Genomic DNA, 17,649 nt, shown 5'->3' on the forward strand with positions numbered 1-17,649 from the left:
GAAAAGGTGTCAGGGCAAAAATTGAATAGAGATAAAACTTCACTCTTTTTTAGCAAGTCCACCCCAAATGAAGTGCAGAGGCAGATTATGGAAGCTCTTGGAGTTAATGACTTGAAGCAGTATGAAGATTATTTGGGCTTGCCGACTATGGTTGGGAGGAACAAAAGCGCTAGCTTTGATCAATTGAAGCAAAAAATTTGGAAGAGATTGCAAGGTTGGGAGGGTAAGCTCTTGTCACAAGCGAGTAGGGAAGTACTCATTAAATCGGTCATCCAGGCAATCCCCACCTATACTATGAGTTGCTTTAAACTCCCTATCACCTTGTGTCATGAGATTGAGACACTAATATGGAAGTTTTGGTGAGGGCAAAGGGGAGATAGGAGGAAGATACATTGGGTAAGATGGGACGACATGTGCCAACATAAAGATCAAGGTGGGATGGGGTTTAAAGATTTGACAATGTTTAATGAGGCGATGCTGGCGAAGCTAGCTTGGAGACTTCTTCATGATGATGACTCTTTGTTCTACTGTGTCTTCAAGGCTAGATTTTTTCCCAAAGTTTCCTTTCTAGAAGCAAAGGATTCGTCCTCCGCTTCTTATGCATGGAAGAGTATTCCAAAAGGTAGGGAAGTCATTCAAAAGCCAACACAATATTCAGCCAAAATAACTACTCCGGTTATTTTTGGACAGGAAAATTCGAATGTGGAAATGCTCATTAACCCGGTAACTAGGAGATGGAGGGAAGAGGTTATTGATCATGTTTTTAATGTGCAGGATGCAGAGGCCATTAAAAATATTCCCTTGAGCTTGACTAACCAATCGGATGCACTAGTCTGGCCGTTTATGCCTTCCGGCAAATACTCAGTTAAATCCGGATACCGGTTTTTATTTGAGACCTTTGCCCAATCCCAAAGAACAGCCCAAGATTTAGCATTTTGGAAGAATTTATGGAGTCTGGAGGTGCCTAGTAAGATCAAGAATTTTGTATCGCGAGCTAGCAGAGAAGCATTGCCAGTGAAAGCAAATTTATGTCGTCGATGAATCACTTTGGAGGGTCAATGCGAAATATGCAGAACAGGGGATGAAGATTGCTCACATGCTCTTTTCTTTTGTTCTGATGTGCAGGTAATGTGGAATGCTAACCCTCAATGGTGGTGGCTTTTAGAGATGACAGGACGAAGCATCAAGGATATTTTCAAACGAGCCGTTGAAGAAAAAATGGATGTTGCTCTGCTGGCATTCACGAGCTGGGCTATATGGAATAGACATAATCAGGTGCGGCTTAAGGAAACAGCATGCCCACTTGATCAGATACATGCCCTGTCAAAAGATAGGACATACTAGTTTCAGCTATTGCACCAAACGGTTGGAACGCCACAGCACAGGAACCATGTTAGATGGAAACCACCAGATCGAGGCTCATACAAAGTTAATTATGACAGAGCCATCTTTGCCCAGCAAGTGAAGGCTGGTATTGGCGTCATAATCAGGAATGAAGATGGTGCTATAATGGCTTCGATGATACAACAATTGCCACTCCCAACAATAGTGGCCCAAGTCGAAGCGTTAGCCACGAGGAGAGAAGTTGAATTTGCACTTGAACTTGGTATGACTAAAGTAATCATGGAAGGAGACTCTGAAGTTATTTGCAAGGAACTCCAAGATCCCAGCACATCTCTGGCTTTACACGGGCATATTATCCAGGATATTAAATGTCTGTCAAATGCTTTCCAATGTATTAACTTTCCTCATGTACGCCGTCAGGGTAATACTGTAGCACACGCTTTGGCAAAAATGGCTGTCACGGAGCCAAATCAGACTGTCTGGATGGAAGGTGTACAACCAGACATCCACCATATTGTTCAGGCTGATTTAGCCACCTTTGAGTAGTAATAATAGAAAGCTTCATTCTTAAAAAAAAAAAAAGATTCTTAATCATTTATATTAATATGCAAAACTCAGAAAATTTAAATTCAAAATTAGAATCCAATTTTGCATTATGTGTCTAAATTTATGTGAAGACCACATTATAATTATCCACTTAACTTTGTGCCATGAGTTCACTTAAGTTTTTTAATCTTTGTGCCAAGTGAGTTAATGAGTACAAAATACTAAGAATCTAATATTAATGAACTATAAAATTTAAAAAAAAAAAAAAAAACCATTCACATATACTCAATAAAACTCACAACACAACAAAAATCACCACACGTTCTATCTTATTAAAAATTAGAAAAAAAATGATCATAAGTAGTATTAAATTTAGGTAAGAATTTTAATATGTGACTAATTACGTTTACTTTTAAAAAAAATTGACTAATTATTTATATTATTATGGAATCCAATTTTATGCCAGGTGTATAAATTTTTGTGGAGATCACATCATAGTTATTCATTTAAGTTTGTGCCATGTATCCACTTAAGTTTTTAAATCTTTGAGCTGAGTGAGTTAATGAGTTCAAAATACTAAGAATCTAATATTGATGAACTATAATTAAAAAAAAAAAAAAAAACCAATCACATATACTCAATAGATTCACCACATAACAAAGATCATCACACGTTCTATCTTATTAAAAATTAGAAAAAAAAGATCATATGTAGTGTTAAATTTAGGTAAGAATTTTAATATGTGACTAATTACGTTTACTTTAAAAAAAAAGTTTGACTAATTATTTATATTTTTATGACAAAAATTGTGTTAAATTTTAAATGTGTCCATACTTATGCATGTGTTATGTGCTATTTTAAAGAAAATAATTTGACTAATTTTTTATATTTATAATAAAAATTGCTTTTAATTTTAAAAGCACCTATGTGTTTGCATTGGTTACATACTACTTTATATAAAATGAGAAACCATCACATATTTTAGAAATTTATAGCTTAAAAAATGTGTAATTTAAATATAATGGTTTAGAATCTAATATGTAACAGTTTCTCATCTATACTATATATGGGAGGATTCCCCTCTTTCAATTGGACTTTTACATGATTCAAAAATATCATCATTAATGAAGGGTAACTTCATTTAAAAATATGGTCATAAATGTCAAATAACAAATTTCATTTTTAATTCAAAAAAAGAATTACCACACTTCTTTACTATCTTCCACTCCAAAAATTGTGTTCCTTTGAAGCTTGCTAGATGCTTTGGTGTGGAAAAATGCAGTGTTCCTATTTCCTTTTTGCAATCATGTAATGTGGGTTCTCTGATGCCACATCGACTCCTCAATGTCCAACATCCTGTTCAAAAACTGTCTTATGCTCTGTATTTCATTCATGGTTCTCGTGCTCCCTATCTGACATTCCAGCACCTGGAGTTGATTCTGCAGGGATGTGATTTTCTTTCCCATATGACTAAAGTGTGTTTTGTTCCATAAGGTAAGTGATGCTCTAACTTCTGCCCTACAGCTTGTAAACGTTGGACCCAAACCTTGACACAGTCCCTTATCCCAGGCCGTAGATACTACCTCAGCATATGACACATCTTGGAGCCACATTGCTTTGAAACAAAAGGGCTTGGCTCTTGGGCACGATTTCCTTCTAGGGGGAGGCACCTTCAATAGCATGATGCAATGGTCCGAGGCAGAGTTGGGGGAGTTGGGGAAGCCCAATTCGTAGAGACCAGAGCTCTGTCTAAATGCTCTCGGATCCACCCTTGGTCACCCAAACATCAAGCCCATGTGTGATCTTGACCCACGTACCCCAAATCTCACAAATGGCATTTGTTTATTACCTTACAGAAAGCTTCCATTTGCCTTGCTAGGCGTTTGCTGCAACCTTCCTTCTGCTTACTATGCATCAGCACATTGAAATCTCCCATACAAACCAATAGAAGAGAACTGCTACTAGCGAGTTTGTAGAGGCGAAGCCATGATTTCTCCCTCTTGTTAGTATCTGGATGACCATAGAACCCTATAAATCTCCATCGTTGCGAGTCCAATGCAAACCCAATAATGGCATCTATGTGGTAATTTGAGTAGGTTTGTATTGTCACATCAACACCTCTTCTTCACAACAGAGCTAAACCCACACTCCTTCCATTACTCGACACAACCAATCCCTGCAACCGATCCAACTTTTCCTTTATTTCATTCATCTCAGATACAAAACGTTTCATCTTCATAAGAAAAATCAAAATGGGATCTTCTGAAGTCGCTACCTTCACAAGAACACGAACTATTCAGTGGTTCCCAAGCCCTTGACAATTTCAACTCAGGTAACTCATTAATTTCGGTAAGGTTGTCTCACAGCCTTTGTCGATCTCATATGTTTAGCCATTAGCTGGCTTAGCACGAAAAGTTCTCTCTCTAACCTTACCCTTTTCTCAGTCACGGAATTTCCTGGGATTTCTTCGAGTGGCTTCATCCCTTGCCTCTTCGGACCTGATTCACCATCACAATCCACTTGGTCCACCTCTGCCTAATCTTTTCTAGCAATCATTTTCCAGTTGCCATCTACCTTCGAGGGTTTCCTTTATGAATCTGCCTCCACCTTTGTTGGGGTATTTTCCTTTGCTTTACCCTCAGTGAATTTGATTACCCTTTGTGTTTGTTGCCCCTTACCCTTCCTGCGCTTTAGTAAATTCCCCATCTTATTCTTATCAGGCCCGGTTTGGTCCTCGACCCGTACATTGGATGCTTTAAAAGAGACATCAAAGTGGTCCTCATCTGCTGTTGTTAGGCCTATAAGTCCAAAGGCGATTTCAAGCAAAATTGGGCCACTTTGGTTTGACGAATACACCCCTCTTGCCCCTGTGAGGATATGATTGCTCGTTATATTAGCTGATTTGAAAGCCTCTCCTGGTTGTCTTCCCATGTTTTCAGGCGAGTAACCTGCTCTTTCCAAGACCCCCATCCTTGTAATCTTCTCCCCATTAATGGCTTGATCTATTTTTGCAAACTGATCCTCAAAGTTCGCTTGTTTAGTCTTTTGTACCATTTCCTCATCAATCACCATATCTTTAAGATCAATTTCACCCATGATTGGCGCCCTTTCAAACTCTGGCGTTCTCGACGTAGCCCGAGTTTCCTTTCTTCCACTCGTCGGAGAAGTTCTCCAGTTTTTCGATTGTTCTCCTCTTCCCAGTTCACCTTTTGTTGTTGGTTTGTTTTTTCTAGTTGAGCTCTTTGGTGCTTCTGCTACTAGTGATCATTGCAATCTCTTCGGTTTTGCTTGCAGCCAGAGACCAAATTGTTTGTCCTCTAGACCAAGAGATTCCTTGCTCTGAATCCACAGAGGGAAGTCTCTATCATCATGGTCGAGTTTACCACACCAGTAGCAGAATATGGAAAGCCTTTCATAACGAAAGTCAACCCAAACTGGCATAGGTCCTCCCATTCTCACCATTCTTCCCCTACATAGAGGTTCAAAAATGTTAATGTCAACTCTCACTTGCAAAAACTTTCCCATGCTGAAACCCTGTCCCCTGACGTCAACCATCACCACCTCCCCCAATGATCCTCCTAAGTGTTCCCCTGTGGTCTTCGTCTGTTGTCTCATCGGTAAGCCATGAATCTGTACCCAGAAAGGCGCCCTATCGAAAGGCAAACTTGACACTGATTCCCTCAGGCCTAGTTTATGGAGTACTAGCAAATACTTATTGAAAGTCCAAGGGCTTGGCCACGGGACTCGATCCAGGTCTTCCTCATTTCTAAAAACAAGAAGTGCTGTGTTATCCCCATCATCCTCGACTTCGAAATTCTCTGTCGTCTTCCAGATAGGATTTAGTGCGTGGACCACCGCCTCTAAATTGATTCTTCTCTTCGTAAGGAATTTTTCGACCATGACCAGGCCAGCCTCAGCCGCTTCTGGATCGATGTCCAATTCCCCTCCCTCTTTTTGTGACAACCTCAAGTTTTCACACCATTGTGCTAACTCCTCCATTGTGTAGAGAAGGCTAGACTCAACACCACTAGAAAAAACCTTTATCTACTCGTAGGAGAAAACTACCTTGTCTAGGACAAGCACGATCTTTCACCTCGTAGCGTTTTCCCTAGAGAGAAAACCATGGAGAGAAAACCCAGTGTCTTATAATAAATATTTCCATAAAACAAAACAATACATTTTATTTTTCCAAAGAAATTAATTAGTAGTTAACACCAATTTATATTCTAGGATATTATGAGAAAATATTAATGTAAAAAAAAGAAAAAAAAAAAGTAACTTCTTTTTAAAACGCGTGAGAAAGATATTTCCAATTCATTGTACGCTTCATCAAATCTATTTTACACTTTTTATTTTACATAATCCGAATTTAGGTTGATGTGATATTTCTATTTAATTTTCTTGATTTGTGCAGTTATTTGTTCAAGCCTTGGGGCATTGTTTCTATTCACTATTACATGGTGCTTGTACAAGATCATAAAGAAAAGAAACAAAATCAAGCTCAAGAAAAAATTCTTCAAAAGGAATGGTGGTTTATTATTACAACAACAATTATCTTCAAATGACAACAATGTTCAAAAGACAAAATTATTCAATTCAAAGGAGTTAGAAAATGCGACTGATCATTTTAACAAAAACAGAATTCTTGGTAAAGGTGGGCAAGGTACAGTTTATAAAGGAATGTTAGTTGATGCAAGAATTGTGGCAATTAAAAAGTGCAACATAGTGGATAAGGGGAATCTTGAACAATTCATTAATAAGATTATCATTCTTTCCCAAATCAACCATAGAAATGTGGTCAAACTGCTTGCGTGGTGTTTAGAGACGGAAGTTCCTTTGTTAGTTTATGAATGCATTCCCAATGGGACACTTTTTCAGTACATTCATGAAGAGAATGAAGAGTTTTCATTGATAACATGGGATATGCGCTTAAGGATTGCCACAGAAGTTGCAGGAGCTCTTTTTTACTTACACTCAGTAGCTTCACTTCCCATTACCATTGAGATATAAAATCTTTAAATATACTCCTCGATCACAAATATAGAGCAAAAGTAGCAGACTTCGGAACTTCAAGATCAGTGGCCATTGACCAAACTCATGTCACCACACTGGTATATGGTACTTTTGGGTACTTGGATCCGGAATACTTTCAAACCAGCCAATTTACAGAAAAAAGTGATGTTTATAGTTTCGGAGTAGTCCTTATTGAGCTTTTAACGGGAGAAAAACCAGCTTCTTTAGCAAGATCACTAGAAGATCGAAATTTATCTACATACTTCATTCAATCAATAAAAGAGAATCATCTCTTTGATATACTTGATACTCAAGTAAGGGAGGATGGTAATAAAGATGAAGTCATGGCAATTGCTAACATTGCAAAAAGAAGTTTGCACTTGAATGGAAAGAAACGACCTACGATGATAGAGATTGTGATGGAGTTGGATAGAGTTCGAAATGTTTCTCTTGATCAACCAAATTTTGAAGAATTTGATTACGTTAGAAATGAAGAAATGGGGCCTTGGAATGACATTTCTATTTTATCAAGATCAAGTTTAGAAATAGGTGAACCTTCATCATAATTTGTCCTTCCACTTTTATCTCACTTTGATTAATAAATTTTCTGTTTTGGTACTTTTTTTTCCTTGTTGTAAACTATTATAACTTCTTTTAGGCATATGCACAATATACTAGTCAATGTATAGGTTCATTTTGAAATAGTGTGTATGAAATTATGTTTATGAGTCATATTTGGGGAATTAGGTTCAATTATAAGAAGAAATAGAACATGTAGAGTAGACCCTAGTTGTGTATTATGTAGCAAATTAATTAATTGTTTACCAATATGCACCATATCATAAAAGCAATAGATGCACAATATGGAAATGAAGTAGAAAACTGATGGATCTTGATTTTAAAGGGGAAAAATGGTTTTAGATTAAAACCCTTTTTGAAAAACCCGTGACTTACAAGAATTAATGTTGAGATAAACTGAAAATCTCTATGTTTCCCACGTTATGATGGGAAGTCCTAGCCATCCTTAAGATCCCATCATTCTATTGTGAATAATGTCATTATTGGATTGATGAGGTTTGAACCAAGTGATTACATAGAGGAGAACCTCCTTCACAATTTCATTAGTCAATGTCTTTTTGAAAAAGGGGAAACCTTTAAACCGGAATTTAAAATAGAATTTTTGAAAAAAAAATTGTGCTTTGAAAAGAGAGTTTTGGAAGGTCAAAATTTTTTAATGATATAGAATTTTGCAACATAATTGCTTTAAAAGAAAGTTTCGGAAGATTAGATTTTTTTTATGGAGATTGGGAAATCAATTTTGAGACAAGGTTTGCTTAAAAAAGAAAGAGTTTTTGAAAACTTGATTTTTAATGGAAAATCATGAAACCAGGGTTAAGAAATAATTTTGGCAGCATAGCTATAGAATTTCATCATTGGCTAAAGTGATCATGAGAAAGGGGAGGATGCATGCATGCAAGACTATAATGTTGTAGACGGGTATACACAATGTTAATACCCATTTTTGATAACAAGGGCCCAATGGAAAGAAAAAATTCTTCAAAAGGAATGGTGGTTTATTATTACAACAACAATTATCTTCAAATGACAACAATGTTCAAAAGACAAAATTATTCAATTCAAAGGAGTTAGAAAATGCGACTGATCATTTTAACAAAAACAGAATTCTTGGTAAAGGTGGGCAAGGTACAGTTTATAAAGGAATGTTAGTTGATGGAAGAATTGTGGCAATTAAAAAGTGCAACATAGTGGATAAGGGGAATCTTGAACAATTCATTAATGAGATTATCATTCTTTCCCAAATCAACCATAGAAATGTGGTCAAACTGCTTGGGTGGTGTTTAGAGACGGAAGTTCCTTTGTTAGTTTATGAATTCATTCCCAATGGGACACTTTTTCAGTACATTCATGAAGAGTGAAGAGTTTCCATTGATAACATGGGATATGCGCTTAAGGATTGCCACAAAAGTTGCAGGAGCTCTTTTTTACTTACACTCAGTAGCTTCACTTCCCATTTACCATTGAGATATAAAATCTTTAAATATACTCCTCGATCACAAATATAGAGCAAAAGTAGCAGACTTCGGAACTTCAAGATCAGTGGCCATTGACCAAACTCATGTCACCACACTGGTATATGGTACTTTTGGATACTTGGATCCGGAATACTTTCAAACCAGCCAATTTACAGAAAAAAGTGATGTTTATAGTTTCGGAGTAGTCCTTATTGAGCTTTTAACGGGAGAAAAACCAGCTTCTTTAGCAACATCACTAGAAGATCGAAATTTATCTACATACTTCATTCAATCAATAAAAGAGAATCATCTCTTTGATATACTTGATACTCAAGTAAGGGAGGACGGTAATAAAGATGAAGTCATGGCAATTGCTAACATTGCAAAAAGATGTTTGCACTTGAATGGAAAGAAACGACCTACGATAACAGAGATTGTGATGGAGTTGGAGGGAGTTCGAAATGTTTCTCTTGATCAACCAAATTTTGAAGAATTTGATTACGTTAGAAATGAAGAAATGGGGCCTTGGAATGACATTTCTATTTTATCAAGATCAAGTTTAGAAATAGGTGAACCTTCATCATAATTTGTCCTTCCACTTTTATCTCACTTTGATTAATAAATTTTCTGTTTTGGTACCTTTTTTTTCCTTGTTGTAAACTATTATAACTTCTTTTAGGCATATGCACAATATACTAGTCAATGTATAGGTTCATTTTGAAATAGTGTGTATGAAATTATGTTTATGAGTCATATTTGGGGAATTAGGTTCAATTATAAGAAGAAATAGAACATGTAGTGTAGACCCTAGTTGTGTATTATGTAGCAAATTAATTAATTGTTTACCAATATGCACCATATCATAAAGCAATAGATGCAAAATATGGAAATGAAGTAGAAAACTGATGGATCTTGATTTTAAAGGGGAAAAATGGTTTTAGATTAAAACCCTTTTTGAAAAACCCGTGACTTACAAGAATTAATGTTGAGATAAACTGAAAATCTCTATGTTTCCCACGTTATGATGGGAAGTCCTAGCCATCCTTAAGATCCCATCATTCTATTGTGAATAATGTCATTATTGGATTGATGAGGTTTGAACCAAGTGATTACATAGAGGAGAACCTCCTTCACAATTTCATTAGTCAATGTCTTTTTGAAAAAGGGGAAACCTTTAAACCGGAATTTAAAATAGAATTTTTGAAAAAAAAATTGTGCTTTGAAAAGAGAGTTTTGGAAGGTCAAAATTTTTTAATGATATAGAATTTTGCAACATAATTGCTTTAAAAGAAAGTTTCGGAAGATTAGATTTTTTTTATGGAGATTGGGAAATCAATTTTGGGACAAGGTTTGCTTAAAAAAGAAAGAGTTTTTGAAAACTTGATTTTTAATGGAAAATCATGAAACCAGGGTTAAGAAATAATTTTGGCAGCATAGCTATAGAATTTCATCATTGGCTAAAGAGATCATGAGAAAGGGGAGGATGCATGCATGCAAGACTATAATGTTGTAGACGGGTATACACAATGTTAATACCCATTTTTGATAACAAGGGCCCAATGGTAGAAAAGCCCAAATTAAGCCAAGAGAAAGAAAGAAAAGACTAAGGAATAATGGTAGGAACAATAGGACCATGTCCTTAAGGCCTAAAGAAAAGGAATACCCATAAAAAAGCAAGGCATAGAATATAATGACCCATGAGCAGTAGGGAAGGGCCAGCCATGGTGAGATGGCCCTCTCCAAGAGAGAAGAAAATAGGCCTTGAATGGGCTCCAAGAGGAGGGGAAGAGGGGAAAAAAAGGCCCAATGTGCAGGCCCAGTAGGAATTAGAAGTAAATAATAAAGGAAACACCTTGTGAGGTCCACAGGCCCAAAATGGGAAGATGAGACAAGCCTACATTGTTTTCGTGAGGGGCAAACACGAGTGAAGGGAATCAATTTCAAAAAGGAATAAAATGTGACAATATCCAATGGTATCGGCAGAAATTGCATAGGAAAGGAAGAAGACAAAACGTGAAGCAATAGGACAATAATGCTATGGCCAGAGCACCACCAATTTGCACCTAACCAATGCAAGGAGGGTGAACCCATGGTCAAGGGAATTACAAAGGATGTGGTTTGGTGGAGGGGAGAATTTTCTATCTCCAGTATCCAGCCAGGACCTCTTTTGGGGAGTGCTCTGTTAGGAAGGCATCTTGGCCTAAAATAGGTAGTAAACCGGCTAGGACCATTTGATGCATGCTAGAGAGATAGGTAGAGAGAGACCTAAGGTTTTACCCTTCAAAGGATAGAGAAAGATATATGGTAGAAGGGAATGGATAAGAATTTTTTGTGGGATGGGTAGTGGAAGAGAGAGAAAACACTAAGCATGCTTAGATGTAGTGGAGGTCGAACGGCTAGAAAGTTAGTGGGCATTTCTGAAGGGTGTTCGCAGTAGACAAAAATGGTTGGTGAGTAACAAGGGTAATAGGGAGAAATCACGTAGGCTTGATTCAGTGTAAATACAAACAATAACTATAAGAGGAAGAGGGACAGTGACTAAGGCAAGAAACATAGAGAATTGAAAAGGAAATAAGAAAGAAAAAAGAAAAAAGAGAGAGTGAAATAAGACTTAGAAAGGTAGAAGAGTGAACACGAAAGAAATAGCATACATCAATAGGAAATCATTTCCCTTCTTCATGTAACAAACCCACTATTTGTAATTCTAGCAAAACAAGAAATAGCTATCTAGACCCATTCTACAAAATGAACAACTTTATGGTTTAATCTAGCAATAAGGTTGTCCAGGTTGGGGTTTGGACTCTCTTTAGTTCACTTCCTGTAGGAGACTTATTATTTACGTTCTGCTTTAACTACATTTAATTACTAACGGTTCTTTTGACTAATCTTTCTACCATAACATGTGTGTGTGTGTGTGTGTGTGTGTGTGTGTCTATTCATGCACTCACACATATATACATATAATACTTGTCTTTCTTTTGAGATGTTTGTCTTGTGCGTAGACTGGCCCCTTAGCAAGTTCTTGCAAAGATAGTGGGCAAGGCCCAACTCTTTGACCCATAGCACAAAGGGTCTTAGCCCAAAAATACAAAAGGCCTCTACACCCACAATAGACACTGCATTTTGTACCCCTCACGACTCGGGCCCCCATTCCCCAATAATGCTCGAACTCTAAGGCCCAATACTAGTTTGAAGCCCAATCAGATATTAAATTGACTTGAGGAGTATTTAAATGGAAAATATAACCTTTTAAATGAGCAAAAATATATTTTTGAAAATAAAATGACCAAAGTAGCCCTCGGCCTACGTATGTGGGTCGCAGCCCGCATATGTGAGCCAAAGCATGCATACACAAGCACATTCCTGCGTACGCAACTAGGGTTTCAGAAGTATAAGAAAGGCAAGTTTTCTACAATAATGACTGAGATCTGGAACGAATCTTACATCATCTGAAAGCCATTCCAAACCCCATTTTTCCCATTATATAAAGCCTTACATTGTACATTTTCAAAATACATAGAAATCCCACGGGAAAGACCTAAGATTCACAAGAAAATAGTGAATCAAAAGGGAGTTTTTCATAAAACACCCTCAAGTCATTTTTATTTGATTGTGACCTTTTCTGGCCCCAATCCTTTGAGTTTAATATTGCTAATCACTATTTTATTGAATTTTAATAGATTTAACTGAAATGAACAGTCAAAAATCAAGCCTATAAGCTTTTGCTTTAAGGTATCCTTTTAAACTTTTCCTTTTCTTTTCCGCCTTTAATCTTTGTTTTAATCTGTTTCTATTGGTTAGCTTATGTTTACACATGTTTGTTTAGGTTAGTTTTAGGTTTTCTTTATGTCTTTAAGCATGTTAGGTTTCTAGATTTTACGTTTTACATTTTGTTTGGCTTCTGCTTTGTTTCTGTGTAAATTAGGTTTTTTGGGTAAGGATCTGTACGCATGATCTAGCCTGCTCACACAGGCTAAACTCATGCATACATAGACCTGCTCTAGCGTACATGATGTCATTACCCAAAAACCCTAATTTTTGTTTGTTTTGTTTATGCATTCACATGTGTATTCCATGTAGCCTTCTTTCATGTGTTTAAAACCCCATAACCGTTTGTTTACCTTTTAACATGTTTATTTGTTATCACAAGTATAAATTAGGGTTTAGATTAGGGTTTCTTAATATTAATGCCATTCATTCACATGTTCATGCATTGTTGCCATAGGTGCTGTGCTGCTGAGAGGTAAGTAAAGGATAAGCCATGTATTAGCAATGTTCATGCATTGTATTGGGGTTTCACCTTGATAATATGATAGAACATGCTTAGATGTATGATTAGGGTTTTGTAATATGTTTGCTTGCTGCCTTATTGTAGATGCATGATAAGTTTTCACATGTTAGATGAATGCTAGGGTTTTCTTTTGTGCCTTGTCTCTCTTTTGTTTTAGATTGATAAGTATGTGTGTTTTGGGATGAAAGATACCGTGATTGTATGCATAGATGTATGCTAGTATGTGTGTGTGTGTGAGTATAGATGCAAATGTTGAGAGTGCTTTTAATGAGGTTAAGGTATAAGACACAATGATAGAGGGCCAACCTTATGGTTGGGCGATCTTAGGTGCCTAACGCCTTCCTAAGAGTGTACCTAAACTCCAAACCAAAACTTTGGTAGTAAGATCAAAGATCCTTCCTTGAAATGATGCTATATTCATGGTTCCTAGACCATATAACTAGGTGGCGACTCCCATTTTCCATTATGCTCGCGATGAGCTTTAGGCTTCTCATGGGAAGTATGCCTTGCCTTAGGGTGGACCGTGGTGGAGGGTGTAAATGGAATTGCCACCTAAATTAGGTCTAAGAACCATAAATATGACGCTCTTATGGAAGGACCGATCTTTATCAGAGCACGTGTCAGGAGTTTAGGTAAGGGGATGGAAAGATGTTAGGAACCCAACTCCACCTAACCCATGGGTTAGCCTTCACTTATTGTGTTCCAAATATTAATCTCATTAAAGGGTCTTTTAACATGTTATTTTAACTTACACACATTCTAACATGCATCTAAAGCAAGAAAACATGACATATCATCCTCAAGCCTAACATTCATCTATCATGGTATTCAACATAAACCAACAAAACAATGGCATCATAAGGCAGATCAAAGTAAACACATCTAAATATTCAAGCATCAAACTCATGATATTCAACCAAGAGTATTAAGCAACTCAAACTCAAACATCCAAATGCATGCTCATGTGATTTATGCATGACTTACCTCACTTACCTTACTACATCTCAACACTTATAAATCAATGCATATTTATATTCAAATGTATATTCATGGTATCCAACCAACAAAACTCTAATTGAGATATGATCACTAAAAAGAATAAAACATGTTAAAGCAAATATACAAAGGCTTAAAATAAGAAAGGTATACTAAAACAACGGCCAAACATGTGAAGGAAAACAAAAGAAAATGAAGAAAAAAGTTATTTAGGGTTTCTAAACACGAGTGTTCGTGTGCATCCCAATTGTGTGTGTACGCATGCATAAAGCATGCATACACATACACACCTAGAAGCCTAAACCCAACAACTCAGCAAAGAAAATAAAAGAAAATAAGAAAACTAACAACCTATCATGCTTCTAATACGAACACAAAGTAAACCTAAACAAACATGAACATATTAAAACATATTAAAGCATATAAAACATATAAACAAACAACAAAACAAAGAAAAAGTGAAGAACCAAAGTTGGAACCTATACCTTAACACAAGAAATCCCTAGAGCTTGATTTGACCATGCCCTTAAGTCAATCTAATCAACAATGAAAGTTCACTTGGTGTGTAAAACACTAGTGAATGTTTAGACCCCCAATTTCAAAATTACAAATACAAGCTTATACTCAAACAATGTATGTGCGGAATGATAAGTACAATCTATATCTAAACAAGCAAATAACTCTAAGCCATAATTTAAGCACAACATAACAGTAATTAAAAGCAAAGAGTAAGGGTTAGAGAGATGCAAACACAAGATAATACTGACATGTGTTATCGAAAAAGAAACTGAAGAACTCGGCAAAAAACCTCTATACCCCATTCTAAGCAGTAAAATGATCCACTAGAAAATTATTTGGGATACATGAATGGTAATAAACCCTCCCAGCCTAATCTACTGGATGCACCTAAGCCCTTCAAGTTTCTTGCTCCAACAAGGTTAAGCTTAACCTTGTCTTCTCTAGCTTATCGGATCCAACAATAAGCCCATTGCATCAACCAAAATGAATTGGTCCTCTCTGTACTACTTTCCAAGCTCCAAATAACCTTCTCACTGATATGGATACTGTGAGGTAAGGATTTGGCTAAAGATCCTCTCAAGGGTATGACAATGGAGAAGGTGAGAGTAGAGGAATTTGAGAATCAAAGGTATAAGATTATGGATGAATCAATCTTGTTGTTCTCTAGAGTTTATCTCTCAAAATTCTCTCTGGCAACTCTCTTCATTTCGTGGGTATAAGGGTATTTATAGTAGGGTATGAGAAGGAATGTGAAAAGTCATTCTTTTACAAAACAAGGGGCTGTAGCAAGTGACTCACGACTGGGATGAGTTGCGAGTTTCAGTCATCAACTAACAGAAAGGCCAAACTGTACTTTTTTCCCTATAGTGATCCAGTTGTCATGACCCTTTAACTTCCTGCATGCTCTACACGTGTGACACTTCGGTTAGTCACCACTTGCAAGTCAGTCGTGAGATGCTCTTTGATTGCACACACTTGAACAAATCTTCACACTCTGTCATACACAACCCTTACATAATTCCCACATAAATATAGGATTTCTAATTTTTGAATTATAAGCAAATTTGGCACGGAATAAAACCAACACATAGTTGAATGAATTCAACCTTACAAACAACAAACCTAGCTGGTTAGTAAGCTTTAGAACTCAAAGGCCAAGACCAAAATAGGCCTTAACCAAGTAAAACTTGACTTGAGGATGTTTTGTGAAATCTCCTTCTTTGATTCACTATTTTCTAGTGAATCTTGTGTATATTCACCTCCCCATTGAAAAAGTGCATTTTATGGCTTTATATAGTGGTAAAATAAGGGTGTGGGGCAGCTCCCATTTGTGTGCGCATATGCATGTATGCGTATGTACACTTAGGCTTTCTTTTCCAAAAATAGGTTTATTCTTCCAAAAATAATTTTATTTTCTCCATAAATAATTCCTTAAGTCAATTTTTACAAGATTGGGCCCTAAATCAACCTTGGGCCATAGAGTAATGTTGTCATTAGGGAATGGGGGCCCGAGTCGTAAGTGGTACAAAATGAGGTGTCTACACCCAATAGAAGTAGAACAACATGACAATCATATCAGTGAAACATAATATTGACAAAGTTTGAGTAGAGTGCTAGCAGTTTGGTGAGTGGTATCTTTACAAATTTCTTAGCACGAATGCAATTGGTAGTACTAGTTGGTGATATTGTATTTTTTCTAGCAATAAATTTTGCTAGAAGTTTTAGTCCTAAATTAAAGGATTTCATGGTTTTAATAGTTAAACCTCTTTTTGTTAATTTTTATCTATTTTAATGTGGTTGTTTAAATTTAACTGAGCTTTAATTGAAATTTGACCATGTGATCGGATTAATTTTGGAATTATGTTTAAGATCATGAAATTCCTTTTTCTTTTTTCTTTTTTTTGCTAAACATCATGAAATTCCCTTTAATTTAACTAGTCATGGGCAAAAATTGAACTTGAATCAAATGAGGTAGCACTTAACTAATAAAATTACCCATTTTGCATTTTAATTGTGGAAAAAGTATTTAATTTTCTATGGAACCGATGCTAAAAGTTTAGTGTATTTCCTTAGAAAATCCGTACTAAATATACCATTTGGGTCTCATTTATTGAGAATGCCATTAAAGTTTTGAGCATCAAATTAATTAATAAAATTTAAAAGATTTTCATAATTTTTTTTTTTTTTGAGAAAGAAGATTTTCATAAATTACATGTTTTGGTTTTTATTTGGGTCCTTTTTTTTTTTTTTGAGAGAGTTTCAACCTATGGCGTCTGCTCCTGATAATTGCTTTTTAATATCTGACCAAGATACCAATCAGTTTTTGGTGTAGGCGGTGATTGAACCCCAGATCTCTTATATAACCATCAGAGACTTTACCAGTTGAGCTAACTGAAACCCACTTTGGATCCATTTACTTTGACATATTTGGTCCTTTATTTTTATTAGGTCATACATGTAATTTTTATTTAAAGATGAAATTAATTTCTTTTAATGGATAGAGATGTCAAATTTTATTGTGAGTTATTATTTGTTGGTTTAAAGTCTATGTCATAAAGTGCAAACCATATTCAAAAGAAGCAATTAAACGATGGTACATAAATTTCTATCCATATAGCCATATGTGTATGCTTTTGCATATGGTCATGCTTGCAATTAAATATTTATTTGTTATTTTAAAGATTTATGACCTGTCTAAATTGCTTCTCTAATTAAACCTTTTGCTTCTCGTATAAGATATATGACCTGTCTAAGAGCATCCTGCCTCTGAACAACAGTAGAACCGTATAAAGTTAGTGGCGAAATGGAAATCTTTCCATTGATGAATTAGTTGCAAAATCCATAGTAAAAAACTAAGGGTACTAAATTAGTTTGGTTTGCGACAGTGGTTTGACTGGTTTCGTTCTT

The 17,649-nt window shown here is 36.1% G+C and overlaps 2 protein-coding genes and 2 pseudogenes across 2 annotated transcripts; 3 read left to right on the forward strand and 1 right to left on the reverse strand.

Moving 5' to 3' along the window:
• Positions 1-411: 411 nt before the first annotated feature.
• Positions 412-1,890, forward strand: LOC112035646 (uncharacterized). Its single transcript, XM_024068482.1, has 3 exons — positions 412-1,014; positions 1,126-1,275; positions 1,381-1,890. The coding sequence occupies exons 1-3, from the start codon at positions 412-414 to the stop codon at positions 1,888-1,890; spliced, it is 1,263 nt and encodes a 420-aa protein (XP_023924250.1).
• A 3,115-nt stretch (positions 1,891-5,005) lies between these two features.
• LOC136067929 (wall-associated receptor kinase-like 10) lies at positions 5,006-7,557 on the forward strand (annotated as a pseudogene).
• On the reverse strand, positions 5,155-5,889 carry LOC112035635 (uncharacterized protein At4g02000-like). The gene has a single exon (XM_024068471.2). The coding sequence runs from the start codon at positions 5,887-5,889 to the stop codon at positions 5,155-5,157; it is 735 nt and encodes a 244-aa protein (XP_023924239.2).
• Positions 7,558-8,490: 933 nt separating the features above from the next.
• Positions 8,491-9,522, forward strand: LOC112035615 (wall-associated receptor kinase-like 10; annotated as a pseudogene).
• Positions 9,523-17,649: the final 8,127 nt, after the last annotated feature.

Source organism: Quercus suber, unplaced genomic scaffold (genome assembly GCF_002906115.3).
Source record: "Quercus suber isolate HL8 unplaced genomic scaffold, Cork oak 2.0 scaffold_92, whole genome shotgun sequence".
Taxonomy (NCBI): domain Eukaryota; kingdom Viridiplantae; phylum Streptophyta; class Magnoliopsida; order Fagales; family Fagaceae; genus Quercus; species Quercus suber.